Source organism: Yamadazyma tenuis, chromosome 1, assembly GCF_029203305.1.
Source record: "Yamadazyma tenuis chromosome 1, complete sequence".
Lineage (NCBI taxonomy): Eukaryota > Fungi > Ascomycota > Pichiomycetes > Serinales > Debaryomycetaceae > Yamadazyma > Yamadazyma tenuis.
The window spans coordinates 2,161,968-2,188,091 of NC_089461.1; the positions used below are offsets into that span (position 1 = coordinate 2,161,968).

Here is a 26,124-nt window from a genome sequence, read left to right on the forward strand (position 1 = left end):
CAGTGAAATATTGGTGTTTATTGCAGTTGCAATCGCCTGGCCTCCGTTATCTCAAACCAGTTTTCGCGACTCCTGAAGTTATCAGTCTGTGGATAGTTTTGACTCTAACAAAAGGAATAACATCTCATTAGAGAATTGTCACACCTGTAATATTGATATCTTTAACCACCGTTGACCTCCTACACCTTCATAATATCCACATCACCCTTACTTCTTTGCAGGTTCACTGGAAGTAATACCAAACATGCTAGAGCCCAGTGAGAGGCTAAGAAACGCTATAATAGAAGGTAATCTTTCCATTACCAAGCGGATGCTCTTCAAGTTCCCCGAACTCTGGCTTAACATCAATACCACCAATGGCTGGAACAATCTCCATTATAGTAGCTACAAGGGAAACTATCTCATTTGTTTCCATTTGATCTCATTTATAAACCAGTTTAAAGATGAGAATGCCGAGTTGGCCAGCATTTTGAGTAATAGAAACGACATGTTGAGCTTCGATAAGATCTCTCCGATCCACTTGACCATCAAAAATTCCCATCTCCAGACGCTTCATTATCTCCTTCAAGAATTTCCGGGAGTATACTGGTTGAACCACAAAGGAGGAAAAAATCAGCAAACACCACTACATTTCTGCTGTATCTACGGGTTCAATGAAGGATCGAAGTTGCTTCTCGAAAAAGGGGCTGACTATAACATACTCGATAAAAACGGTAATAACATGCTCCATTTGGCGTTTGAGTATGGGAATTTTGAGTGTATAAGTACGTTTGTGGAATTCTTGTACAACTTGTCACCCAATAAGGCTGCTAACTTGAAGCTCATCAAAACCTTTGAAAACTCCAAAAACAACAACGGATGGCTTCCGATAGAATTGAGTGTCAATTTTAAGTTGACGCGTTACTACGCTAGTTTCAAAGATAAACTCACTTCAAGCAGCTCCAACTCCAATTCTGATTTGGACGAAAGTATTAGCAGAGGAAGCTATGGCACCAGTCTGTTCAAAGATTCCAGTTCTATGTTAGCTGAAATTCCGTTTGTTTTGGGCTCTGACACTCGATCCAACTTGCGACTAGAACCTGACTCATCCTTCAGTATTGACAGTTCTAAGTCTACCACCAACGGTAGCCCCAGTCCCAATAAGATCCTTGCGAGTCCTATTATCTCGGTGAACGAGTTCAACAAAAGATCTCACTCCCAGAGTTTACCTACACAATCTGAAGAAGACATCTATTCGGCACTACGACAAAGAGCCAATACGACCCTCACGCCGGTGGCTTTACCTCTTATACCTCCAACCCCTTCAGTCATCAAGAAAATCCCGTCTTTGAAATCAATAACGATTTCTCCTTCTATGAGGTTAGATACTGAGGTCGACCCTATAGGCATCGAGTCATCCTCTTCTAGCACTACAACTACTTCCAATTCCTCGCCTATTAAGACAACATTTCCTAGTATCAAAACCACTTCCGTCAAAACCGATGTCAAGTCTTCACGCACAAGAAGCGACAGTTCAGCAGCCAATGAAGATACGGCGTTGGTCAACTCGCCTTCGTCAATTGCTGCTAAAATTGCCTTCAATAGCAGTAAATCATCGGCTGCTTCTTCACGAAAGAATTCGAATCCAGAGCCAAGTCCGGTGAGACTTCAAAACTCGAACTCGAATTCGCAAATGAGAAGAGACAGTTCGTCCAGTCCTTTGAGCCACCAGAACTTACAACTGCCAGGCTCAAAACAACATCTTTCACCTTCCAAGCATAAGAATTCCATAAACTCTATCAGCTTCAGCAGAGTGAGATAAAAGTTTGATCGCGCTTCGCGATCGTTTCTGTAATATACCTAAATACATGAAGCACATCCAAATCAGTAAATTCTTCAAGCCCGCCAAACGGAAACTAGAGGCACGTGATACCCACGTCGATGTTAATCACACCGAGCCCTCCAACAAGAAACCAACTCCCAAAGAAAAAGAGACCTGCAAGGCGAGCTCTTCCAAAATTCAACCTGCTGCTAAAGTGTCTAAATTGACTCCTTTGGAAAAACAGATCTTAGATCTCAAAGACGGTCACCTGGACAAGCTTCTAGCAATACAGGTTGGGTACAAGTACAAGTTCTATGGCGAAGATGCTAGAATTGTATCTAAAATCATTAACATCATGTTGATTCCCCATACGGATTCGAGGTTCAACTACTGCTCGATTCCAGACAACAGACTCCATGTTCACTTGAAAAAGATCCTAACTTTTGGATACCGTGTAGGTGTTATCAAGCAGATTGAGCTGACGATATCAAAGACCATGGAGAGCTCCAAAGGAATTTTTGAGAGAAAACTTACTGGCGTTTATACACTGGCGACCTACATGAATGAAGAAATTGAAGACGGCAGAAAGTTGGCAATTGACGACGATAATGGGCAATACGTATGTTGTGTGAACCATATGGATAACAGTACAGGCTTTGTGGTGATAAAGCCGTTGACGGGTGAAATCATTGTCGATTCATTCGAAGACAATGACTTGCATCATGAGCTAGAAACAAGATTAGTATATTTCAAGCCCAGTGAATGCATAATATTATGCAACGATGAGGTAACTACAATGACTCTCACCAAGTTAGTCAACCTGATCAATAACCTCTGCAAAGTGGAAACTAGAGACATAAATAAAGACGTTCTACAGGAATTGGAATCATTTTTTGGGAATGACGATTTGGACAAAAACAACTTATTCGACTACTACAAGGTGAATTTCAATAGTTTGATACTCAATTGCATTCATGGACTAGTGCAGTATTTGGAACCTTTCAAGCTTAATACCATCTTCACAGTTCCTTCAAACATACAGAAGTTCAAGAATGACGATTACATGATATTATCCTCGAACGTACTTAGAACCTTGGAGATTTTTGAAAATTCTACCGATAATACCACTAGAGGTTCACTTATTTGGTTACTAAATCATACACGGACGAAAATGGGTGAAAGAATGTTGTTCAAGTGGGTTTCCAGGCCTTTAACTTCTAGAGAGAAGATTCAAGATAGAGTCGATGCCTTAGACGATTTATCCAAAGAGTTTAATCATTTCATAGACAGTCTCACAAGCTTATTAACGAATGATATTGACTTGGAAAAGGGTTTGATCAAATTGCATTATTCATTGAGCACTGCTAAAATAACCAGAAGTGAGGTGTACAAGATGTTGAGTAAATTCAACAAGATTTTGAAGCTTGTCAAGAGTTTTGAAAAGGAGATCGAGAAGCTTAATGGTTCGTTGAAGTCAAGGGAGCTTAAGTCCATATTCAATGAATTGCTTGACTTGGCAGAGAATTTTGATATCGAGTCTATACACCTAAACTTTATTTCCTCGACATATGGAAACTCCGACTCGAAGGAGCAAAAGTACCAATACTTTAACCTAGATTATCACAACTGGGAAGATATCAGCAATCAGAATGATCAGATCCTGAACATCAATCAAGAAATCGAAGAAGAAACAAAAGCCGTTAGCAAGATTTTACGAAAGCCAATTCGTCTTGTGAAGATATTGAACCAAGAAAACTTGATTGAGGTGAGAAACACCCAGGCAAATTCTGTACCTGTAGACTGGGTTAGAATAAACGCTACGAAAAGCATAACTAGGTTCAGATCGCCAAACCTTCAGCGATTGAATGACTTGTTGATATACAATCGTGAATTGCTTGATAAGGTTTGTGACCGGGTGTTCCTTAAATTTTTGGGAACAATCAATGAAAACTATTTCAAATTCAGCAAGATTATCCACAACCTTTCCAAGTTTGACTGTCTTTTATCATTGGTTGTAACAAAGGCTCTGGGAGTGAAGCCAATAGTTTTAGAGGAAAACTCGATTGTGGACATCAAAGAATTCAGAAACCCAATCATCAATACTTTGACAAACTATATCACAAACGATGCTCATATCACCCTGACAGAGAACCGCATATCACTAATTACGGGCCCAAATATGGGAGGAAAATCGAGTTATATCAAGTCGATTGGTATTCTTGTTATAATGCATCAAATCGGCTGTTACCTTCCTTGTGAGTCTGCAAAGCTCAGTATATTCAAGAAGATATTCATCAGAATGGGGTCGTTTGACAACATCATCAAAGGTCAGTCTACATTCATGATCGAAATGATAGAAATATTGAACATTTTGCAAAACTTCGATTCCAGCTCGTTGATTTTGCTTGATGAAGTGGGAAGAGGAACAGGCACTTTTGACGGATATGTTATAGCCTATTCAATCATCCAACACTTTTGTGGCCATGCTGAAAGTCCCGTAGTCCTTTTCATCACTCACTTCCACAAACTCACCGAGTTGGCAAATGAGCATAAGGTTGTGGGAAACTTCTACATGGATTTCATCAAGAAACCAGAGAGTGATGAGATACAATTCTTGTACAAGCTTGTGCCTGGAATCCTCGATAATCTGTTTGGTTTGAATGTTGCTAAATTAGCTGGTATCCCCGAAGAAGTAATCGAAAGAGCTAAAGTCAAATCGATAGAGATGAAAAATGACATGGATATAAGAGCTATTACTGATGTTCTCCGGATGATCAAGGAGAAGAACTTGGAAAAGGCATTTGAGACTATTAGCTGATATACAATAGATACCTAAATGTGGGCTTCCCTAAGTCAAGAGGCTTCTATTGGTTTGACAGGGTGCAAAAATAGAATTTCAGTTGTATCTAGCCTGTATTTGTCTAGTCTAAATACTTCTACTTATAAGTCGAAAAAGTTCAAGGCAATTTTATTGAACTCCTCTGGATTATCAAGGTAAATATGGTGGCCAGCATTTTCCACAATTTTAAATTCAGCATCTGCACCCAACTCCTTCAACTTCTTATAGATGTACTCTCCACCCTTGAAGTTCATCCAGTCTTTCTCACCGTATAACCAGAGGGTCTTGATTTTGTTTTCGGTGAAAAACTCTGCTATCTGTCGATCACATAACGGCAATTTAGGTAAAATTTCGTGGTTGATGAGTTTGGTTATAGCTAATTCACCTGAACCTTGATACTGGTTGAAAATCGAGTAAGAATAGTAATGCAACTTCAAAAGAAGGTCATGGTTGGTCTCACCATTCGAGTCCTTCAAGTTTCTGAACCTCTGGTACGACCATAAACTCAAGAACTTGGAGAACATTGGACCAAACAACTGGAGCAATTGGAACGGACTAATTTTCCATTCCCATAGCTTTTTCAACACCAAGTTTTCGGGGAACTTGGGTCTACCCAAACTTTCCCATAACTTGGTCAACTCATCATTGTCATGGACCTCTCCATTCTCCAGCTGCTGCTGGACTAATTCTTCCAACGGCCTACCTCCTAATTCATGGTGGTTCACCTGTAGGTCCTTGGAGTTGAGTAAACTGGTGTAATTAGATTCGGTACCCATTGGACTCACCACAAGAAACTCAGACACCTGGTTAAAATTGTACTTGGCAAGATAGCAGCAACTCAAGTATGCGCCCATCGAATGGCTAATGAGCTTGAACTTGTCAATGGAATTTGCAATTCTCCACTGTTCAAACTTATCAATGAACCAGTTTTCTACCCCCAATACCTGGTTGATTTGATTATACTTATCAGGGTAGTTCTGCAACAATTCGCTGGGAAATCTGGGTCGGGAGCTGTTACCAAATCCAGGCATGTCAATCACATGAAGTCTCAGTCCTGGTTTTGATTTCACCAACGCCTCGAAGTTCTTCACAAAGTACCCTGACGCCGCCATGTAACCATGCATTATGACAATGGTTTCAGATGGTGCACCGTGTCTGTTTTCAAGGTTGAACTCGTGAATAAAGTTACCATCTTCCAACTCTGTGTCTTTGAAAGAACCCACAATTATCCCATCTTGGGTGTATTTGGGAAGTTCTCCAGGCTTGTTAATCTTTATGTCATCACTGAGGATAGCCATGTAGAGGTCATACTCGATGAGGAGGTTTTTTATTCTTGCTGTTTGGTATGCTGGAGTGTTTTCGGTAGGCTTCATGAGGGCGGAGGAGGTGGTCCACCAATCGTTAATCGACTGAAACAATGACACGCTGTTGATATCATTAGTGCTAAGCGCACCAGGGGGTGTCTGGGCCCGGTCTCCCATCACATCGATAGACTGCTGGATGATAGACATTAGGTTGAGTACTATATGCGATAAGGAGTTCTGCGAACAATGCGCGTGCGAGCTTATCACGAGCATGAGACTTTGCATGAGTGCAAGAAATTACATAGCGAGACTTTTCACCAGTGAAATTAAACATAGCAATTTCAGTAGGTTGATATTAATATAGTTCTACCCACAAGAGTGATATTCTCCGTTTTGCACTTCGGCTATCGTATTATCCATTAATCATTCACTCTATATAATATTCACATACAAAAGATATCTCTAATGATCTTACCTCTACGTGCTCTTAGGAAGCTCGGTGTATGGAGGTGGGCTGGCAATCACCTCATCACTTACTGCCCCATAGTTGGGCTGAGATGAGCTGGAAGGTTCCTGGTTAATGACGGTGTTGTGCTGGTGATGGTGATGGTGATGGTGACCCTCGGAGCCAGCACCGTGGCCCTGTTCCAAGTCGCCATTATGAATGTAGTAAATCTTAGACTGGGTATGAACCGTGTAAGGAGGGTATTTGGCAATAATGTACCATGAATGGATCAATCCTGGAAAGTATCCTAAAATACACAATAAGATGTTGATGAAGGAGTCGGCAGAACACACCCCTCTTCTTATCCATACGGGCAAAGGTGGGAACAATACCGAGATAATGATAAGGCAAAGATCAGATAAGCAACCGCACATGTTTAAACTTGTAGAATAATGAGGTTAAGGCAGGGAAAAACGATGGTTTATATATTTGAGGAATTTAAATGATCTTCGCAGGGTCGTGCACAAGAGATGAAACCGGCCATCCGGCGGATCATGGGTGTAAAAGGCATTTACCGGCGTTGGAAACCAGCTCTCTCGGGCCTTAAAAAATAGGAGCATTTGTTTCCTGTACTACAGATATTACAAGTACCAGGTCTTATTGGTCCCACACATATTTTTGGTGGAAATACGTGCATGTCTTTTTCTTCTGCTATTTGCAGACATCTCAGATTCGCAAGTCGCATCAATAAAATCTATCTAGTACTGGAAGGCAAATGTCGAGTATATCCTTCAACGTGCGCCACGAGAAAGATACCAAGCGTGTGACTATCACCAGAAACTCGGCTGTCGGCGATCTTTTGCAATTGGCATGTTCCAAGTTTGGGTTGGCTAGCGGTGAATTGATTTATAACAAGAAGATGTTGGATGTGTCGCTACCCATCAAGTTTACTAATCTTTTAAATAATGGGACTCTTGAACTAAAGGCAAAGACTTTGATCCAGAAGACAATTGTTGTGAAAGTGGTGTTCCCCGACAACTCGGCTGTGATCAAGAAAGTGTCAAATACGATGAAATTGGCGGATTTGGTGTCGGAATCTGGTATCACCACCCCTACAAATGAATTATCTGTGGGCTATTTACAGAAATCGGTGCTTGCCAGCGACAATGAATCGAAGGAGTTGCATGAACTCATAGGTGATGTGGAAAATGCGGTGTTGAGGTTTGGTGTGTTGAAGGATGTGAGTGTTGAACAACGTTTGGTTGTGGAGCGCCAGTTGAAATTGCAGCAGCAGCGGCAGGAAGTGAAAAAACAGAAGCTTGAAGAGGAAAATGATAGAAAGCTGGAGAGTATGAGAGATTTGGCGGTGTTGGAGCTGAAGAAGATCCTGGATAATCAGACGGTACTGGAAATTGAACTGGAAACCCAAAGGGACAAGCCGTCTGAAAGTGATGATATGGAGGTCGACCCTCAGACTCGAGAACTAGAATTATCGGTTGACCCTTGGAACCAGGCACCAGAAATATCGGTTGACACAAAAGTTAAGCTGTCCACAAAAAAATCTGTCGAAACAACCGTAACAGCTCCTACATCAACTGACAAAGCATCTGTATCATCCACAGAAACAGCTCAAGACTCCGACGTGGTGTACAAGCCCACCAGTGTGCACATATACGAAAATCCTGATGAGGACTACGAGTTTACTGCTGCTCATGCTCGAATCTACCAAAACTTGGTCAAATACAAGAACCCTAAACGCAAAGCACAGACCAAACAAAAGTTGGAAGCCATATACAAGTTCCGTATAAAGTTCCCCAACAGCTATATTCTTGAAGTGCACCTTTCTAACACCTGTAAGTTCGGAGAGCTCATCAAGAAGATAGATACTTATGTTGCTGACGACTTTAAATCCAACTACATCTTGAAGTTGAGTTATCCGCCCTTCAAAAAGTATGAAATTTCATTTGCACTCAACGGTACTCCATTGGCTGAAATTGAAGAGTTTGACTCCCAGATCTTGCTTATATTCGAACCCAACATCCCTGGTACTAGCTTCTTGAATGGCAGTGTCAACGAAAAGGAGTTTAGTGACATGCCTGAAATTCAACTCGAAGAACACAGACACAGTTTACCGGAAGATGACACGTCTTCGAAGCTGAAATCTAGTTCGGGAGGCAAGAAGACTCCTAAATGGCTTAAACTTGGGAAGTAAACGATATAGGGGATTGGAGTTGTTGAACAGAAAACTAACATGGAACGTTCACAGTAATAGCATATTCATCGAACATTCATCGAAATTGAAGCTTGATTCAAGTTGACTGAATATTATGAATTTCCACTACCTTCCAAAGGTTTTGTCTATGACTCTTAAATTTACGTTCAAACCAGATTTGAGCATATCCAGATAACTAACTAACCAACGAACCATTTTTCCCTTAATTGTGGTAATCTGAGTAACATCTTCTAGTCTGTCCCAAATTAGATACTGACATCAACATGACTTTAGTCAAATATACTCCTATACTCATTCACTGTTATTTCGTATACACTTTTCCCATTTACGAACATGTTCTACTCTCATGCAGTACCGGCGGTCGATAAAATGGGTTATATGCCTCACCCAACCTTAACGGGGAGTTGGAGCAGTATGGTGAATTTCGCGTGCGGCTACCAAGCCCTAATGCGAGGCAGATATACCTTCTGCCGGTAACGGCGAACTTTTCTGGTAATGTATGATAAACACGTTGGAAATTTTGCAATCTGTTTCCGTGACTGCTGTTTGGTTCCAAACAGTCGTAGGAAATAGTTGCTAAACTCTTACCCCTTCTGCCGGTTATTAATGCCTTGTGTACTCATCTGAACATTGTTTTCATGCTTATCTCTTATGAGTCATTCCCCGTGAAGGGTTGGCAAAGTACACGCAAATCAAAGTTGATACGGCAGAGCCTTACCTAAACAAGCAGGTGGGTAGTCGCTTAACCGCCAGATTAATAATCCTGGCTAATCCACGACCGTTGAGAAAAATTTTCACCCTCAACCCCCTCAAGTATTTAAGTCCAGGAATTTCCCAACCTATGGAAGTTTTCTTCTTTTTTTTCTTCATAAGAACAACAACAACCAATTTTCAATTTTCAATTTTATTCCCTTTATTTTTTCCCATTGTAACCGATAGTAAGATAGGAAAGATGTGTTTATAATTGTTTTTAACCCCCCAAAGTTTGAAAGTAAATTGATTAAAGAGTATAAATATTAAGTATTTATTATTTACTTCTACCCTCCAAAGTTGTTGTTAAAGTTATTTCCAAGATGATGCTAAAATGAGTTAAATTATCCCATTGTATGTCTTTTAAAGATTATTAATTGTTAGAGTTATTTTATTATCCCCAAAATTATCCTAAGTTTTTTACACAAAAAAATGTCCAAGATGTTCCTGCCAGTTATTTTGAATGATACTTTTATTGGTTCTAATCCAGTAGAAGGCTCAAACGAAAAGGAAATGAACAAAGTTCCTAAGTTAGCCACTGACGAATCTGCTCCCGGTCTTAGTGCCCCTGACAGTTCGTTAGCATTCCATTCAGAAGTATTGGACTCCGTATTTCTGAATGATGAAGCCGTTGATCACACTCCTATGTTTGACGAGCTTGATTTTATGTTAGAATCTTCTAACAAAGAGGATTGGGTTTCCTTGTTTGATGCCAACAATGAAATTGATAACTCCTTTAACTTCACCAAGGTTGTGAGTGATGAGGATTTGTCAATTCCATTTGAAAAAGAAGTTTCGGCTTCGCCAGACAAGGAATTTGTTGACCTTGGTAGATATGATCGCAAGAGAGCTTTCAGCCAGATGTTAACCCCATCCACTTCTTCTACGTTGTCTACTCCAAACTTAGATTTGCCCAGAAATGAGAAGCTTGATCACTTAGGTGTTGTTAAGTACAGTAAGAAGAGCAGGACTCAGCCATTAGGACCAGTCAAGGTTGGTTCTAATGATCCTGTTTTGATGAAGCGTGCTAAGAATACTGAAGCGGCGAGACGGTCTCGGGCGAGAAAGATGGAACGTATGTCACAGTTAGAAGAGAAAGTTGAAGGTTTGATTGATGAAAATTCCAATCTTAGCTCTGAGGTCTTGAGATTGAAAGAGTTATTGGATTTGCACGACATCAAATACTAAACAACAAATTCATAAAAAAAAATCATGTTTTTTAAATTGAATATATGTCAAAAACAATCAAGTTGTAGATTCGTAAAGGTTCTGTATTCAATTAACTATTTATTGTTATACTGGACTATTCTACTGTTTGGCGAAAGATAATTTCCCTCCAATTCTCTGCATATCATCGAGCGAGACATCATTCAAACAGCTAGCAGCAAATTCCTTCTTTTCAAAGTCTATGAACACAATTTTCTTATTCTTTATTACTCTTAATTCCAAGTATCCTTCAAAGCGATCGAACACCTCCAAAATTTGGTCTTTGCTGATGGTATCTTCGTTGTAGTCGTTTAAAATCAACATACTGCTTGGTGTGTTAAAGAACTTGTGCTTCTTGACTTGTATTCGACTGTCAATGGTGATCTGGTCAAGGAGTTCATACGAGTTTTGTTTGGCATGCGTTACACGGATACTTTTGTTGAGTAGTACGTGGTTGTTAAGTTTTCTGATGATGTTGTCAATATTCTCGTTTTTGAACGAGACAAATGCCTGGCCCTTTTTTCGGAGTGTTTTCTTCACGTGGATATCTATCACATTATATGGTTTGAGAAGGTGTTGTAGTTCACGTTTTAGAGTATTGGCAGATACTTTTTCGTTAAGGTTATTGATATATATAGTGCTCATTGGGAGAGAGTGAAACAAAATTGCGAAGTCGCATTTTAGAGATGAAAGAAGAATGATAGAAATCAAGCCACAAAAGAATAATGTAACTAAGTTAGTAAACTTTAGCGGAATTCTTGTTTATGATATTCATTTCTAGTTTCTTCTTCAGCGTGTAGAATATAAAAAGATTGAATGAGTTGATGTGTACTTGACACATCCAACACCATCAGTACTGTCCTTTTTTTCACTAGAGCACCCTTGTGGATGTCTCAAACTACTTCCTAGTTGGTAGTTGTGCCACGTGACAACCAAACTTCTATTCTCTACTTAGTTTCTAAGTAAGAAAGTCGCAATGGCTGCAAAAAGAGTCTAACAGTATGATTTGTGCCTTGAGTCTCCGTATTATCTCATTCAAGAACCAGAGTGTGTTCTACTTCCACCCCATGCTTCGGGCTATGAAACCATGTTTCAGCGGCGGTAAAATCGCTTGCAACACCAAAGTGAGATTTAACTTTAATGCGAGGCTCTATCACAGCCACTGCAAGCGAACCTATTTATGGAATAACACAACCTCCAGACTTCTACACTTCTTCAAAATAATACAGTAGCATGTATGAGAATTCTGAAATACATCCATACTATTTTTTTCCTATTCCAACTTACCATTCATCACCAAACGTATGATACTATCATCCAATCAGATCGCACCGAATAGTAAGCAACAGGACCCTCACTATTAAAGAACGCGAAGATGCAATGCACAAAAAAAAAATCCTCTTGGATTTAAAAACACCATTATTTTTCATACTACTCGGCAGGATTCTACTTTACTAATTTTGCACAAAGCCTACACATCCTTGATATAAAACGAATGCTTGTAACATTGAAAAATCAGATCGTCAAACTCCTTCAAGGTGACAACAGCCGGGACGAGATCAACCACATTGATTCGTTGATCGATAGCAACTATGGATCCATTGCTGATAGAGGCCAGCAAATCAGCGACGAAGAGCTCAGGGTGTCGATCAGTCGCAAGCTGAATGTCGAGGACGAGGAGGACGAAGGGTTTTTCTCTAGTTTCGACCCCAGAGTCATGTCAGATGTCATTATTGGCTTGAGTGATGGTTTGACGGTTCCTTTTGCATTGACGGCTGGGTTATCTTCGTTGGGAGATTCCAAGTTGGTTATTACCGGTGGGCTCGCCGAGTTGGTTTCGGGGGCCATATCCATGGGTTTGGGAGGATACTTGGCTGCCAAATCCGAGTCGGAGTACTACTTCAACCAAGTGAAAAAAGAGAAGATGAACTTCTTCAAAAAGCCAGAGTTGGTGAACCAAGAAGCAGCTGAGGTGTTGTTTGAGTTAGGAATTAGTGAAACCAACATTTTGAACATCTTGAAGGATTTTGACTCCAAACCCAAGAACTTGATTGAGTTTGTTATCACATACGGAAAAGGGTTAGATGAGCCTGCTGAAGGAAGAGAGTTCACGTCGGCATTGACAATCGGATTAGCATATTTTTTGGGAGGGTTTGTACCTTTGGTGCCTTACTTTTTCTGTAGCTTGGTGAAGGTGGGTTTATTGGTGTCGGTGATTGTAATGATGGTGACCTTATTTATTTTTGGTTATGTCAAGACGATGATCTCGTTGGGAGATTGTGGTACCTGGAAGAAGGTCCTGGAAGGGGTACAGATGGTGATTGTTGGGTCAATTGCTGCGGGTGCCGCTTGGACCTTGGTTTTCTTCATCGACAACTAACCTTTGCATACTTTGATACCCATTTCCCACGTCTGCTGCATTGTTGAAGTTTGGAACACACACGCATATAGTTGTGGTAGGTCTTTGCTTTAATTGTTATTAGCCACTCGTGTTGGCATCTGGTTCTCTGAGCCTTGTATATTAGAATATATTATCAACCACTAGGAGAAACGAGAGATGATTAACGTTTGGGGAAGATATCATATATATGGATCCCGAGGAAACCATCGGGGAGAGAAGCTCATAATAAAACCTCTACTGTTCTGAACAGAACCACCATTAGTTGCAGCCTAAGCGGTCCACGCACGCCGCCGCTTTCTCACTGTTTTTTCGTCACTGTCTCATTCTCACTTTCTCACTTTATTGCCATCCATGTCTTCCAGATTATCTGATATATTTTCTAAAATCGCCATCTCCTTAGGGGTCACCATCACATTGGCCCAGTCTGCACTCTACGATGTCGAGGGGGGGAAAAGAGCTGTCATCTTTGACAGGTTAAATGGTGTTAAGCAAGGAGTTGTCGGAGAAGGTACTTACTTTTTGATTCCTTGGTTACAAAAAGCCATTGTATACGACGTCAGAACTAGACCCAAGACCATCGCCACCACCACCGGCTCCAAGGACTTGCAGAACGTCTCTTTGACCTTAAGAGTGTTGCACAGACCCGAGGTGATGAGCTTACCCAAAATTTATCAGAGCTTAGGTTTGGACTACGATGAAAGAGTGTTACCAGCCATTGGTAACGAGATTTTAAAAAGCATTGTTGCCCAGTTTGACGCCGCCGAATTGATCACCCAAAGAGAAGTGGTGAGTGCCAGAATCAGACAGGAGTTGAGCAAAAGAGCTGAAGAATTTAACATCAAGTTGGAAGATGTTTCCATTACTCACATGACATTTGGTAAAGAGTTCACCAAGGCCGTCGAACAAAAACAAATCGCCCAGCAAGATGCTGAAAGATCCAAGTATTTGGTTGAAAAAGCTGAACAGGAAAAGAAGGCCAGTGTCATCAGAGCCGAGGGTGAAGCCGAACTGGCGGAAACCGTTTCCAAGGCCTTGAGTAAAAGTGGAGATGGGCTTTTGATGATCAGAAGATTAGAAGCCTCGAAGGAAATCGCCACGTTGTTGGCCAACTCTCCCAACGTATCTTACTTGCCCAGTGGTCAAGGTTCTGAGAACAACTTGTTGTTGAATGTCGGAAAGTGATTAGTTAGGTATAACCCTTGTAAATAGAAATAGTTTGACGCACACTGAAAAACCCCAAAAAATTGTACGAGCAAAAACCTCTTTGAAAACCCAATGTTTAGGACGCCATTTCCCACCACTGTGAAATTAGGCCTACTTCGCCTCAAAAATACGACCCCACAGTTGCAAGATGTGGTGATAGTTGGTGGAGGGCCTGCTGGCTTGTCAGTTTTAGCAGCTCTAAAGAACTCGAGCAAAACAGCCCATTTGAGCTGTAAATTGGTTGAAGGAGGAGACTTGAATAAAATCCGAAACTTTGATGAGACTGCCTACTCCAACCGTATCATTTCCCTCACAAACAAGTCAATGCGGTTCATGCAAAAGATCGGTAGCTGGAAGCATTTGAACTTGGACAGAATGCAATTCTACGACAAAGTTGCAGCTTATGATTCTCTGTCTCACGAAGCACTTATTGAATTCACCAACGACGCCATCAACTACGATCCCATGGGTGCCATGTGTGAAGTAGTCAACATCCAGAAGTCGTTGATCGCCAGAATCGACGAATTGGACCAGTCGGACTGTTTGGTGGATAACGTGAAAGTTGAGGCTATCGAAGAAAGCACCAGTGAAATTGACTGGCCCATTGTCAAATTATCCAATGGAGACGCTTATCAGACGAGATTGTTGATCGGTGCCGATGGATACAATTCGCCGGTTCGAAGGTACGCTGGAATCGAATCTAGAGGTTGGGCTTATGATAGTTTTGGCACGGTGGGGGTATTAAAACTTGCTTCTGATCAGTATAACCTAGTGTCGTTGCAGCGGTTCTTGTCTTCAGGACCGTTGGCAATATTGCCGCTCCCTGAAGATGACGCCACGTTTGTATGGTCTGCCAAAACTGAAGTAGCCTCGATTTTGAAGTCCATCACCAACGATAAGATTTTTGTGGCTCTTATAAATGCAGCCTTGCGCTTGGAGGAGACGGACTTGAAGTATGCCTTGAACAAGCTACAAGTCAACCCAGACGATACCTCGGTCATTGAGGACTTACAGTGGAGAATTGAGTTGTTTGAGCCCAATGAACAATTGGACATTCCGGTGGTCATTGGAGTTCAACCCGGTTCAAGAGCCCTGTTTCCCTTGAAAATGTCCCATGCCGATAGCTACGTGGGTCCCCGGGTTGCGTTGATTGGGGACGCAGCCCACACCATCCACCCTCTTGCGGGACAAGGACTTAATATGGGACAAGCAGATGTTGCGTCATTGGTTGCAGCCATTGAAACTGGTATTGATAGAGGTTTGGATATTGGGTCGACTTTGGTCCTTGAACCGTACTTTGCCCAATGCTTCCCATATAACCATGCATTACTAGGGGTTTGTGACAAGCTCCATAAAATCTTTTCCAATGATGTTTATCCCATCATTCTTGTGCGGAGCTTTGGAATGAGATTTATGAATTCATTGACTCCCATAAAAGATTTTATGATCAAGACCTTGAGTGTATAGAGGAGGTGGTTCAGGACCTTGAGTATGTAGAGGAGATCGTTCAACTCGTTGTAAATAGGAATGAACTTGGTATTCGACTCTATTAATCTATATGTAAATCTGTTAGCTCATCGTAGATCCCAGGTGTGGAGCATCTACCAGAACTAATTAATGCTTCAATGTCCTTTACCTCCTTCACACATCCACTGGTGAGGTTGATTGAATCCTTGAACGTCTGTCCGACAGCCACGTCATCTTCGACCCGTACGCCGATACCTTGATAATGTTTGGGCCATTTGTCGTCTTTGGGTATGTACAATCCGGGTTCTATGGTGACCACATTTCCTGGTAAAAGCTTGGTGAATTTCGACACACCGGGCACATCGTGTAAATCCAAACCCAAGTGATGGCCGATATAATGGGGGTATAAGTTCTTGGTGACTTCAGACCGGGAAACATGGGCAAACCCTGGTAAATTCTTTAAATTTGAGTGAAGCTTTCTTACACTGAAATCATGCAAGTCATTGAGCGACATCTGGTTGTCTGCATAACACTGGTCTATACATGCCTTGTTGACACTCAATACCACGTCGTAGATGTCTTTTTGTGGTTCAGTGAAGGTTCCTGAAATGGGCCAAGCCCTGGAGATATCTGCACAATACCCACCCAATTTCCCACCAGCATCCACAAACACCAATTCGTCTTTATACAACAAGTCGTCGTTCCGGGTGTAGTGAATCACTAATGCGTTTTCTCCACCAGCTACCACGGGAATATAGGCCTGTTTATCGCAGCCACTTCTAATAAACTCATAGTCCAAATAAGCTGCCAACAGCTTTTCACTCATATACGGATTCAGACTACCGACCTTAGCAACGGCTTTGTTAATGGCTCTGCTGGAGATCTGGCCGGCCTTGTGCATAACCTTGATTTCCAGGGGAGATTTCACTTCCCTCATTTTGGCAATCACCGAGTTTATTGGTTTAACAGTTTTGCCAGATGCGTGAGTCTTCAAGAGTTGGTGAATATCTTCACGGGTCTGGTCTTTGTGGAGCAGGAAAAACAGGTTGAAATCGTTCGAACTCTGTTTGTCAATGAAAATGTAATCGTGATGTTTGATCAAACTAGTCAAATATTTCTTATAGTTCTTGACGTCTTCCACACTATCGGGGTTGAAATTGTTGTAGCATCCTTGCAAACCGGACTTTTCTCCCTCCCAAATCTCTGTATACGGGTCGTTATCGGGAACCAACATATGAAATACCATGTCCTCATCGGTACCCTTATCATCTACCTTTTCCAAAACTCCTATAGACCCGGGTTCGAGCCACCCAGACATATAAAATAAATTGTTGTCTTGCTGAAAGTCGTAAAACACAGACCCTGAGCTATACTGAACAGAATTGCCTACTAAAATCGTTAGAGATTTCTTGGGGAGCTGTTTGATAAGTTGGAGTCTTCGATCATAGTACTCAATAGCCGAAATTCCGGGAGTCAAGTAACCTGGCTTGGTTAAATAGTGCGGCCGTGTCTCGTACGTAGGTTGGCCAAGCTTGTAAGGAGTTTTAGGCCGTGTTCGAAACAATCTTTTAAAGACCACAAACATGATTTAAGAAACAAAATGGCCCAATCTGGCGCGACATTGCAATTATGTCCGTAGTGCTTGATGAATACAAAGGCTTTTGTATAGACTACAATTGTAGCACCACCAAGCCTGAACCCATAATTACCACTGGAATAGACTGCTTTGTTGAACACAATGCCTCATTCAAAGAGCAGATAGAAGAAACAGAAGATATCCCGGTCCAGTTGCAAAACAATAAAAGCAACAAAAAGTCAAAACAAGAGAAAAAGCTTCAAAAACAACAGAAAAAACAACGTGTAACCGAGCGCAAACTAAGACGTGAACATCCAAATGGGTCGGAACTCCCGACCCCCAACCATTCCTTCAATCCAATCCTCACCACCAACAAGATCAAGAAAATATATTCGAAGTTGCAAACCAAAGAGGAGACAAAGTTATTTCAATATGAATCGGTAGCCCTATACTCTACCGATCTAGATCAGCTCTTACCAGGCGAGTGGATCAATGACAATGTTATTTCACTCATCTATGAGTATTTGAACCAAACCTACCTTCAAAAATTTCAAAAATTCATCAAACTCATCTCGCCAGCAGTAGTGCAGCTTATGATATACACGGAATATGAAATCATCACCAAAAGCGACTTTGAGAAGGGAAAGTTCATATTCATGCCAGTCAATGAAACTGAAGATGGAGACCATTGGTTTCTTGTTGTTGTCAATATCCTTGAAAACTCAATGTTAGTGTATGATTCGATGGAGGGTGATAGTGGTAGCGAAAACCAAAATTTATTGAACATACTAGCAACAAAGCTATTTAAAACTGGTATTATAGCCTCAAGAAAGCTAAATATTCTAAGAATGAAGACTGACCAGCAGTCCAACTTCGATGACTGTGGAGTTTATGTGATCATGATTTCATGCTATTTGACCCATATGCTCTTGAATCAACCCATAAACTTTGACTTATCAAACATCAAGTACAATGCCCTAAAAGGCCGACTCGATGTTCTTGAGATTATAGACGACTTGAACACCCAAATCAATAAACCTAGCTATTAGAGCTGTTGATTCTCGAGACTATTACCCTCAAGTACATTAATAATCATGCCTATAAACCTTAGAATTATAGGAAGGACTCTGTTAATTATACCGACAGGAAAGTAAGAACTTACACTGAAGAGATAAGTCACTGCTACTTTCATTTAGTGCATTACCTGTTCGAATTCGAAGTTTTTGTCGTTATATATTCATTATAGACGTCTGCACCAGCATGCAATTATCAGCCAAATTGAGGCGTATGAAGTATAATTCACATCTAGCATCCCAAGATACCAGCAATACATGGCCAATTGGGTAGAAAGGTTATTCCATCACTGAATTAACCAAGTCATCTCTTAACATCGAAGCGTAAGCCTGGGCCTTGAGTAAATGGTCTGCAGCTCTCAAATCATAATTAAGACTATTCAGTTCCTTGTCTGAATTATAGAAGGTTTCAGTGGTAACATCGTAGCCTATACCGATTTGACTTAGACTCAAACTTCCAATAAGCAACACAAACTGGTTAATATCGTCAGGCATCTCTGCGTCCCCCAACATGTTTCTGACGTCTTGCGTAGAAATCCTGGACGTGAAGGACATCAAATTCAAAAACCATTTGCACTTTAAAATGGTGACAAAGTAGTTGGGAAAGCTCATGTTACATGCTGATGGGAAGAGAAACAGCACCAAGTTAAATTCGGGCTTCACTAACTCAAAGTCAATGAGACTCAACTGCTTTACGTTATTTGAAAGCTGAACAAGGTTGGGTGCCAATTTGGTTAAGGCTTCAATGAAGTCATCCTCCAACTGAAACCCATTGAAGGGTTTTTTAATCAACAGATCAATAAGATACACCATTAAATATTCATCCAAGAAGCCAGCCAGCTTCAAAAATTCTAAATCAGGCATGTGTGAGCTGGGTTCAACACCCATTTGCTTAAAGTTATTAAAATAGTGTAGTATATCAACCAACTGGAATAAAACCGCCAATTCCTTAGAAGGCGTCTGATTCTTCATTCTGTAAGATTGGATCTTTTTGTGGTTGTTCTTGATGGTTTTGGCGGTATGGGTTTCCTCCTCCTCGAACCAAGACTGGTACATTTGGGTGATATATATCCATGTGAGTATTTCCATGTTGTTTGAACCCAAGAGGATTTTGCTCAAGACCAAGTTCAACTCCTTGAACTGCATAGCTATGTAGAACTTGGGCAAGTAATACATCACAAACAGAGGCTTTATTTCCTGGTTTTCTCTCAACATGTCCTCAACTTTGTGATCCAAGACGTCAAGCAGTTTGTGATCCACCTGTGCATCGAGCTCGAGGGTGGTGTTCTTAAGTTCAGAGCCGATGATATTATACTCTATCATCACCGCCACACATTCATCATAGAGGGCTTGGTTCTGGGTGGATTTGTATTGGCTGAAGAGTTTGGGAAATAGAAGAAACCTGAACATAGTGGTAGATTCCAAAATGAGTCGCGAATAGTTTGGTTATGTATTGATCATAGAGGACGTTTGTTCTTCATTGATTATGCAAATTGGTTCATTAGGTATCTTACATTATAGGCGTTAATAGGGTCAGAAATTGTAGATGTTACTGGTTATTCGTCATGGTTCAAAGCTGTGGACTGAGTGGTTCGTTCCATGGTTCTATTATAGAGTGACCAGGCTGGTCAGGTACGACGTACAGATATCGTACATCACCCCCAAAACTGCCCACGTGAACGGAATCCACGTACTCATCGTCATCGACCCAGCCTTGTATATGGCAGACGTCAAAAGCCCCACCACCGATCCACTAATAACTGCCATCATGGTGGAAGTAAAAGCATAGGATACAAAGATCAAAACCCCCCGAAACACAAAGTACTTACTCGGTGTCTTCGAGTGGTAGTTGGCCACACAGTAGTTGACAAACATATACAATCCGGTGACTGAGTAGACTCCACAAAACAAAATAATGTACCATTGAATGGTGAACCGCCATACGTCTCTGCCGTAGTAAAGCATCAGTTGAGAGAACTCCGGGCGATGCTCCCCCAACGGCCAGTAGATCAGTGGGAAATCCGGCGTCGTGTACCCTATAGGAACGTTCAAAGAACTGATGAATATTTTCATTGTGTAAGGTGGGTTGGCACGTACCAAAATAAACCCAAGCAGCCGCGAAGTTTGAAAGTTTGAATTTTAATCTGAGTGGCAATAGTAATGAGTAGAAGATACGACTCAAGAACAACGATTTTTTCGCCTGAAGGCAGATTGTACCAGGTGGAGTATGCTCAAGAGTCCATCTCTATGGCAGGAACTGCGATGGGGATTTTAACCAAAGAAGGAGTGGTATTGGCGTGTGAGAAGAAGTTCACCTCCAAGTTGTTGGATAACGATGGACTGGCAGAAAAGTTATACATTATAAATGACAGAATGGTGGCGGCAGTGGCAGGAATGACCTCCGACGCTAGCATCTTGGTCAACAGAGCCCGGTATTTTGGACAACAATACTTGAAGACCTATAATGAACCGGTTCCTTGTGAGACCTTGATTAAGAGCATTTGTGATGTTAAACAGGGTTACACCCAGCACGGGGGATTAAGACCATTTGGTGTCAGTTTCTTATATGCGGGATATGATGACAGATACGAGTTCCAACTATACATGTCGAATCCTTCTGGTAACTATAGTGGATGGAAAGCCACCAGTATCGGAGCCAATAACTCGGCCGCCCAAACATTGTTGAAAAAAGACTACAAAGATGACTTGACCTTGAAAGAAGGGTGTGAGTTGGCCATCAAGATCTTGCTGAAGACCATGGACTCGTCCACCATAAACTCCGATAAGTTGGAGTTTGCTACCTTGTCGAAGAAGGGAGATAAAATCATCCATAAAATCTGGAGTGATAATGACATCCAGTTGTTGATCAAAGACACTGGGGTTTTAGATAAAGAAGATGACGAGTAGTTAAGAATACATATTGACCCGTGCACCCACTCGTCCAGCCATGTAGAGCGGTGCGCAACCATTTTTTTACTCTCACCTCCACCATGGACTTGTTCAACTCCAGATCGCTTTTCCGGCAGATCCACCAGAACAACCTCATTGCCAACTCTGTGGCAGACTCTAACAATGACTTTAGTACCATCTCCAATGTGCTCATTCATCAGACATTGGTTCTAAGAGAAAATCTCAAATACTGGTCCGCCGTTAAGCACTCGCTCATCTACAAGTTATACTACGGATTACAGACGTTGCCGAAACGAGCGTACGCGTTCTTCCTCCAGGTACGTGCCGACGACTGGAAGGTTCAGCATGTGCCCAACATCGTCAAGGCGGTGGAAGACGACATCAACTGCAACATCTCCACCATCAAACGCCAGTTGCTGGATACTTACAAAAAATTGGGACATATCGTGGCGCACAAAGATAAACTCGGGGAATTGAACCCCGATGACTACAGACTCGCGGCCGTGCAGCTGCTCGAGCCGGGGTTCTGGACCAGGTACTGGATTCCGTTGGTGTTGGCAGTACTCATTGGACCCACACTCTCGTTCAAAGTGGTGCGCAACCGGTCGAGAATCTTGGACTGGCTCAACAACAACGTGCGTGACGTGGCAGTGGGCTTCTACGACAACTGGCTCATCAAGCCGGTCGGGGATGTGATCAATATCATCAAACAGGATTCCAATATCATCGCCGCGAAAGAGTCGTTGAATTCGCTGGTATCGTCATTGGAACGCATGGTCCGTGACTACATCACCGACAATCACATCCCGGTGCAAGAAGTCGACTTAAAGCACCAGCTCGAGCTCGGCGACTTGACGTTGATCATGTCCAAATACGAGAAGGAAATGAAGAGTCCTGTGCGCAATTTGGTGAACGGGACTTTGATTCGCAGCCTTTTGATCCAGATCCAGAAAACCAAGGTCGACGGCGACTTGGTGATCAATGGAATCGACAAGTTGATGAAGAGCCAGCAGTTGTTGTTAGGAATTGTGTCCATTAGTCCATCCATATTTATTGTGTACCAATTAGCCAAATACTTGTCTCGGCCTAACTTTATCATCAACGGCAAGGACTTGAAAAAAAGCTGTTTGGGAAACTTGGTGGGGTTGCAACTCGACGACGACGACGAGCTGAGAGGCGTGTTGTTGGTCAACACCATCAACTTAAAGATCGAGAGCCGGTTATTTTTGAGCAAGTCAGTTTTTACCATGCTCGAGGAGGATTTAAACCGGTTACTTGCGGGAGAGGATACGCTTATGAAGTTGTACGTGGTGTACCTGGGATATTTCCAGTGAGGGCCGAGCGGCCAATGGGAGACGGAAGGACTTTTGGCCGCGAAGGTGCCGGTGCCACACCTGGGTCCTCCCCTCCTTGGCTATCTGGCTAATCTCGAATCAAGCATCGCGGCCGGCGCACGACCCCCTCCCCCACATTTCCCGGTGATGTGGGGAGGAGCACCGTTGGTGCGCCGGCACCACCAACCCACCACACCTTTATCGGGGGTGCTGAAGGTTGAGTGGTTGGTTGGTGGTAACATCAATGGTGAACACCTTCCTTTTTTATGTGTATATATCTCCGTTTCCCCGGATTCGAGCCTGTCGCAACCCTGGAATTTATAAAAACCTACAAAATCTTCTGCCCCTCTTTTTACCTTCATGTGTATAAAACCCACAGGCATTTCTGGTTATGCAATTTTTTGTAAAATTGTCAAGCCCTTCTATGAGTAATTTTGGATCCAAGACCCCTAGCGGTAACGCCCGGATCTTTAACTGCCTCAAATGCAATAAAGCATTCACCAGAGACGAGCACCTAACCAGACACATCTTGTCGACTCATAATAAATTAAAACCCTTCATTTGTGGCATCTGCTCGAGGCCGTTTTCCAGACGAGACTTGCTTTTGCGCCATGCAAAGAATCTCCATCAGGGCCTGGAGAAAAGTATCAATCGGCTCCGGAAGCTGAAGAAACGAGAAAATAGTATTGGCAGTACCAGCAGCGGCAGCGGCGATGAGGAAGACGAACCTTCTCACCACCCAACTCGTAGCCATGCCACCAGCCCACACGATGAGGCATCGAAGAAGATGTCTGTCAGCATGCTTATAACCTGAGACAAGTGGTTGGGTGATTCCCTTGAACTGGTTGTGCGGGGGTCTATTTATTTAACGAGTCCATGAAACTGCGACTTGAGACTTTGCTCCTCGAGTTTATTTATCTATTTATGACTGAATGTATAAATGTACAAATTTGTATACAAAGTCAATGAGTGGTGGATTATAGTGGGCGATGGAGCACACTTTTATTATAATAGTGTGCTGAAGGAGCGAAGCTGGTCCATGCCAAAGGCGGTGGATGCAGAGGTTTTGGACTTTGATTATTTGGCGCTTTTGTTTGCAAAGGCCCGAGGTTTGGGTGTGGAGGAAGGAGCTGAGCGCAACATGGAAGTGGCAGTGGAGGAAACTGGGGAAGAAACTGGAAGGGAAATTGGTGATGTAGGGGATCGTGATGTGGACGATTCTATGAAAACTGATGAAAAGCACCCAAACACTCATGAAAAACCTTCGCATACGAAAGCACACACAGAGCCAATTCATACCACACCTCTTGGCTTGGACTTGGGTTATCTGTCTTCAGATGATGATTCTGGTGAGGAGAAGGCGGATGCTGAACCTGAAGATCTTGGAGCATCTGACCTGGAGAATGACGATCCCCTCACAGATGACCCCCAGGACCTCAACGACATCATCAACGATGTCCTTGGATACTCCGGTGATACCCACTCCGACACCGACTCCGATACCGACTCCACCCAAGCATTCGTCTCCCTTCTCAACTCCCTCAAACCTAGCATCAACATCTATAACCCCTACTCAATCACCGAAGAAGAACTTGCGGAGGAACTTGTCCAACACCCAGTTTTCTATAAGCTTTCACCGGCCTCCAAAGAAAAAATTTACAATGATTGGGCCACCACTGCCGGCGAAACCCCCAGTACTTACCCATCCGCCAAACAGGTATTTATGAACAAACTATTCAGCATCAAGTCTGAAGTCAAAAGCAAGTACTACTTCGATCTCAAGTCTGAATTGGCTCCATTCGACTATCACGACAAAGAGTCTGCATTTCTCATGTACAAGAACATTCTCCAAACTCAAACCAGTTTCGAAAAGCAAATGAAAAAGTCGCTGGCTCCGGGGGTCAACCTTAAGAAACTCAAGTTGCTTGAGTTTCTTGACAAACACCAGGTTACCACCCAACACTACCAGTCTCATGGCTCAGATGACTACCAAAAGTGGATCAATATGTGCAATGATTTGGACCTTCCGGCCGCAATTGTCGAAAACGAAATCAACTGGTTAGTTGGTGATTCCAAGCGACTCGAGTGTTACCTTGAACGCGGTACTTCGCCCTCTGTATAATAATCTGTATCATAACTCACACCTTAGCTGCATAAACCTCTGGAGAATTTTCGCACCCAAGATTTTCCACTCGAATCACAATGAAGCGAGTAGTGATCACAGGACTCGGGGCCGTGACACCGCTAGGAGTCGGGGTCCAACACAGCTGGAACCAGCTCATCGCTGGAAATAGTGGGCTTGTGTCCACGGTCGGCTGGGGCCTGCAGTGGGACAGTATTCCCTGTAAGGTGGTGGGTAAGGTTCCCGAGGGCTCCATCGCAGACCACAAGTGGGACTCTTCAGATCACTTCACTAAATCGGAGCTGAACCGGTTGGCTCTTTTTGCCCAGTACGCGATGACAGCCACGGCCGAAGCATTTGCTGACTCCCGTATGGACCTCTTATCGGTGGATAAACGACGTGTGGGTGTGAATGTTGGTTCTGGCATTGGCTCTTTCCATGATGCTTACGACAACTCAGTCAATTTCCATGAACACGGCTACAAGCGGGTCCAGCCGTTGTTTATTCCCAAGCTCTTGACAAATATGGCTGCAGGGAACATCTCCATTAAGTATGGGCTCCAGGGTCCCAATCATTCGGTTGCAACTGCTTGTGCGACAGGCCTCCATGCCATTGGAGATGCCTACAACTTTATAAGAAATGGGTACTCCGACGTGATGGTGAGCGGTAGTGCTGAATCCTCGATCCACCCGTTGGCTCTAGCAGGTTTTGCACGTGCTCGTTCTGTGGTCGGGTCCTTCAATGATGATCCTCAAAGAGCATCACGGCCTTTTGATAAAGACAGAAACGGGTTTGTGCTCGGTGAAGGTAGCGGTATCCTCATTCTTGAGTCACTCGACCATGCGCTTCAACGAGGTGTGCAACCCCACCAGATATACGCCGAAGTGGCAGGATACGGCTTGTCTGGAGACGGTTTCCACATCACCGCTCCCCCAGAATCGGGTGAAGGAGCACAATTGGCCATGGAAATGGCCCTCAAACATGCGGAAATCGACCCCCAAAATGTCGATTATATCAACGCCCATGCCACCTCCACCAAAATCGGAGATATAGCTGAAAATAATGCCATCTTCAACATCTTCCACCAAAATGGGCACCTCAGTGTATCTTCTACCAAGTCGTCAATTGGCCATCTCCTAGGGGCGGCTGGGTCCGTCGAATCCATCTTCACGATTCTTGCCATGAAACACGACACACTCCCGCCGACGTTGAACTTGGAAAATTTGGAGCAGAACAATCGATTTGTGTTTGACTACGTGCCACAAAAGTCTCGTTCAAAGCAGATCGGTATAGCTATGAATAACTCTTTTGGCTTCGGGGGTGTCAACAGCAGTGTGGTATTCACGACTTATATTCCTTGAATCCCAAATACCCTTAGTATACTGTAAATATGAATCACATCTACCCACCACGCAGCAGCTGCAAAAAGTTCTCAGTAAACACCAAAATATTGCGCGACT

The 26,124-nt window shown here is 42.7% G+C and overlaps 17 protein-coding genes across 17 annotated transcripts; 11 read left to right on the plus strand and 6 right to left on the minus strand. All coding sequences in view use genetic code 12, as the record gives it.

The window, feature by feature from the left end:
* Nucleotides 1-244: 244 nt before the first annotated feature.
* AVO2 (Target of rapamycin complex 2 subunit avo2) lies at nt 245-1,801 on the plus strand (the record flags this gene model as incomplete). The annotated part of the gene is made up of 1 exon (XM_006688430.2): nt 245-1,801. The coding sequence occupies one exon, from the start codon at nt 245-247 to the stop codon at nt 1,799-1,801; it is 1,557 nt and encodes a 518-aa protein (XP_006688493.2).
* A 46-nt stretch (nt 1,802-1,847) lies between these two features.
* Nucleotides 1,848-4,619, plus strand: MSH3 (Mismatch repair protein msh3; the record flags this gene model as incomplete). The annotated part of the gene is made up of 1 exon (XM_006688431.2): nt 1,848-4,619. The coding sequence occupies one exon, from the start codon at nt 1,848-1,850 to the stop codon at nt 4,617-4,619; it is 2,772 nt and encodes a 923-aa protein (XP_006688494.1).
* Nucleotides 4,620-4,741: 122 nt separating this feature from the next.
* PSN45_001051 (uncharacterized protein) lies at nt 4,742-6,151 on the minus strand (the record flags this gene model as incomplete). The annotated part of the gene is made up of 1 exon (XM_006688432.2): nt 4,742-6,151. One exon carries the CDS (start codon nt 6,149-6,151, stop codon nt 4,742-4,744), a length of 1,410 nt encoding a protein of 469 aa, XP_006688495.2.
* A 270-nt stretch (nt 6,152-6,421) lies between these two features.
* On the minus strand, nt 6,422-6,823 carry PSN45_001052 (uncharacterized protein; the record flags this gene model as incomplete). The annotated part of the gene is made up of 1 exon (XM_006688433.2): nt 6,422-6,823. One exon carries the CDS (start codon nt 6,821-6,823, stop codon nt 6,422-6,424), a length of 402 nt encoding a protein of 133 aa, XP_006688496.1.
* A 341-nt stretch (nt 6,824-7,164) lies between these two features.
* On the plus strand, nt 7,165-8,601 carry PSN45_001053 (uncharacterized protein; the record flags this gene model as incomplete). The annotated part of the gene is made up of 1 exon (XM_006688434.1): nt 7,165-8,601. The coding sequence occupies one exon, from the start codon at nt 7,165-7,167 to the stop codon at nt 8,599-8,601; it is 1,437 nt and encodes a 478-aa protein (XP_006688497.1).
* A 1,203-nt stretch (nt 8,602-9,804) lies between these two features.
* On the plus strand, nt 9,805-10,560 carry GCN4 (General control protein; the record flags this gene model as incomplete). The annotated part of the gene is made up of 1 exon (XM_006688962.2): nt 9,805-10,560. One exon carries the CDS (start codon nt 9,805-9,807, stop codon nt 10,558-10,560), a length of 756 nt encoding a protein of 251 aa, XP_006689025.1.
* Nucleotides 10,561-10,680: 120 nt separating this feature from the next.
* Nucleotides 10,681-11,223, minus strand: PSN45_001055 (uncharacterized protein; the record flags this gene model as incomplete). Its single annotated transcript, XM_006688435.2, has 1 exon — nt 10,681-11,223. The coding sequence occupies one exon, from the start codon at nt 11,221-11,223 to the stop codon at nt 10,681-10,683; it is 543 nt and encodes a 180-aa protein (XP_006688498.1).
* Nucleotides 11,224-12,073: 850 nt separating this feature from the next.
* On the plus strand, nt 12,074-12,958 carry CCC1 (the record flags this gene model as incomplete). The annotated part of the gene is made up of 1 exon (XM_006688436.2): nt 12,074-12,958. One exon carries the CDS (start codon nt 12,074-12,076, stop codon nt 12,956-12,958), a length of 885 nt encoding a protein of 294 aa, XP_006688499.1.
* Nucleotides 12,959-13,330: 372 nt separating this feature from the next.
* PHB1 (Prohibitin-1, subunit of the prohibitin complex (Phb1p-Phb2p)) lies at nt 13,331-14,161 on the plus strand (the record flags this gene model as incomplete). The annotated part of the gene is made up of 1 exon (XM_006688437.1): nt 13,331-14,161. One exon carries the CDS (start codon nt 13,331-13,333, stop codon nt 14,159-14,161), a length of 831 nt encoding a protein of 276 aa, XP_006688500.1.
* A 93-nt stretch (nt 14,162-14,254) lies between these two features.
* On the plus strand, nt 14,255-15,649 carry COQ6 (Putative ubiquinone biosynthesis monooxygenase; the record flags this gene model as incomplete). The annotated part of the gene is made up of 1 exon (XM_006688965.1): nt 14,255-15,649. One exon carries the CDS (start codon nt 14,255-14,257, stop codon nt 15,647-15,649), a length of 1,395 nt encoding a protein of 464 aa, XP_006689028.1.
* Nucleotides 15,650-15,731: 82 nt separating this feature from the next.
* ICP55 (aminopeptidase) lies at nt 15,732-17,234 on the minus strand (the record flags this gene model as incomplete). Its single annotated transcript, XM_006688438.1, has 1 exon — nt 15,732-17,234. The coding sequence occupies one exon, from the start codon at nt 17,232-17,234 to the stop codon at nt 15,732-15,734; it is 1,503 nt and encodes a 500-aa protein (XP_006688501.1).
* A 44-nt stretch (nt 17,235-17,278) lies between these two features.
* Nucleotides 17,279-18,274, plus strand: PSN45_001060 (cysteine proteinase; the record flags this gene model as incomplete). The annotated part of the gene is made up of 1 exon (XM_006688967.1): nt 17,279-18,274. One exon carries the CDS (start codon nt 17,279-17,281, stop codon nt 18,272-18,274), a length of 996 nt encoding a protein of 331 aa, XP_006689030.1.
* Nucleotides 18,275-18,577: 303 nt separating this feature from the next.
* PSN45_001061 (uncharacterized protein) lies at nt 18,578-19,708 on the minus strand (the record flags this gene model as incomplete). Its single annotated transcript, XM_066157576.1, has 1 exon — nt 18,578-19,708. One exon carries the CDS (start codon nt 19,706-19,708, stop codon nt 18,578-18,580), a length of 1,131 nt encoding a protein of 376 aa, XP_066013673.1.
* A 146-nt stretch (nt 19,709-19,854) lies between these two features.
* Nucleotides 19,855-20,371, minus strand: PSN45_001062 (uncharacterized protein; the record flags this gene model as incomplete). Its single annotated transcript, XM_006688969.2, has 2 exons — nt 19,855-19,874; nt 19,942-20,371. 2 exons carry the CDS (start codon nt 20,369-20,371, stop codon nt 19,855-19,857), a joined length of 450 nt encoding a protein of 149 aa, XP_006689032.2.
* An 87-nt stretch (nt 20,372-20,458) lies between these two features.
* On the plus strand, nt 20,459-21,205 carry PRE9 (Proteasome subunit alpha type-3; the record flags this gene model as incomplete). Its single annotated transcript, XM_006688971.1, has 1 exon — nt 20,459-21,205. One exon carries the CDS (start codon nt 20,459-20,461, stop codon nt 21,203-21,205), a length of 747 nt encoding a protein of 248 aa, XP_006689034.1.
* Nucleotides 21,206-21,288: 83 nt separating this feature from the next.
* NCA2 (Nuclear control of ATPase protein 2) lies at nt 21,289-22,542 on the plus strand (the record flags this gene model as incomplete). Its single annotated transcript, XM_006688439.2, has 1 exon — nt 21,289-22,542. The coding sequence occupies one exon, from the start codon at nt 21,289-21,291 to the stop codon at nt 22,540-22,542; it is 1,254 nt and encodes a 417-aa protein (XP_006688502.1).
* Nucleotides 22,543-23,581: 1,039 nt separating this feature from the next.
* On the plus strand, nt 23,582-26,025 carry CEM1 (Mitochondrial beta-keto-acyl synthase; the record flags this gene model as incomplete). Its single annotated transcript, XM_006688442.2, has 2 exons — nt 23,582-24,644; nt 24,767-26,025. The coding sequence occupies 2 exons, from the start codon at nt 23,582-23,584 to the stop codon at nt 26,023-26,025; spliced, it is 2,322 nt and encodes a 773-aa protein (XP_006688505.2).
* Between the last annotated feature and the right edge of the window lie 99 nt (nt 26,026-26,124).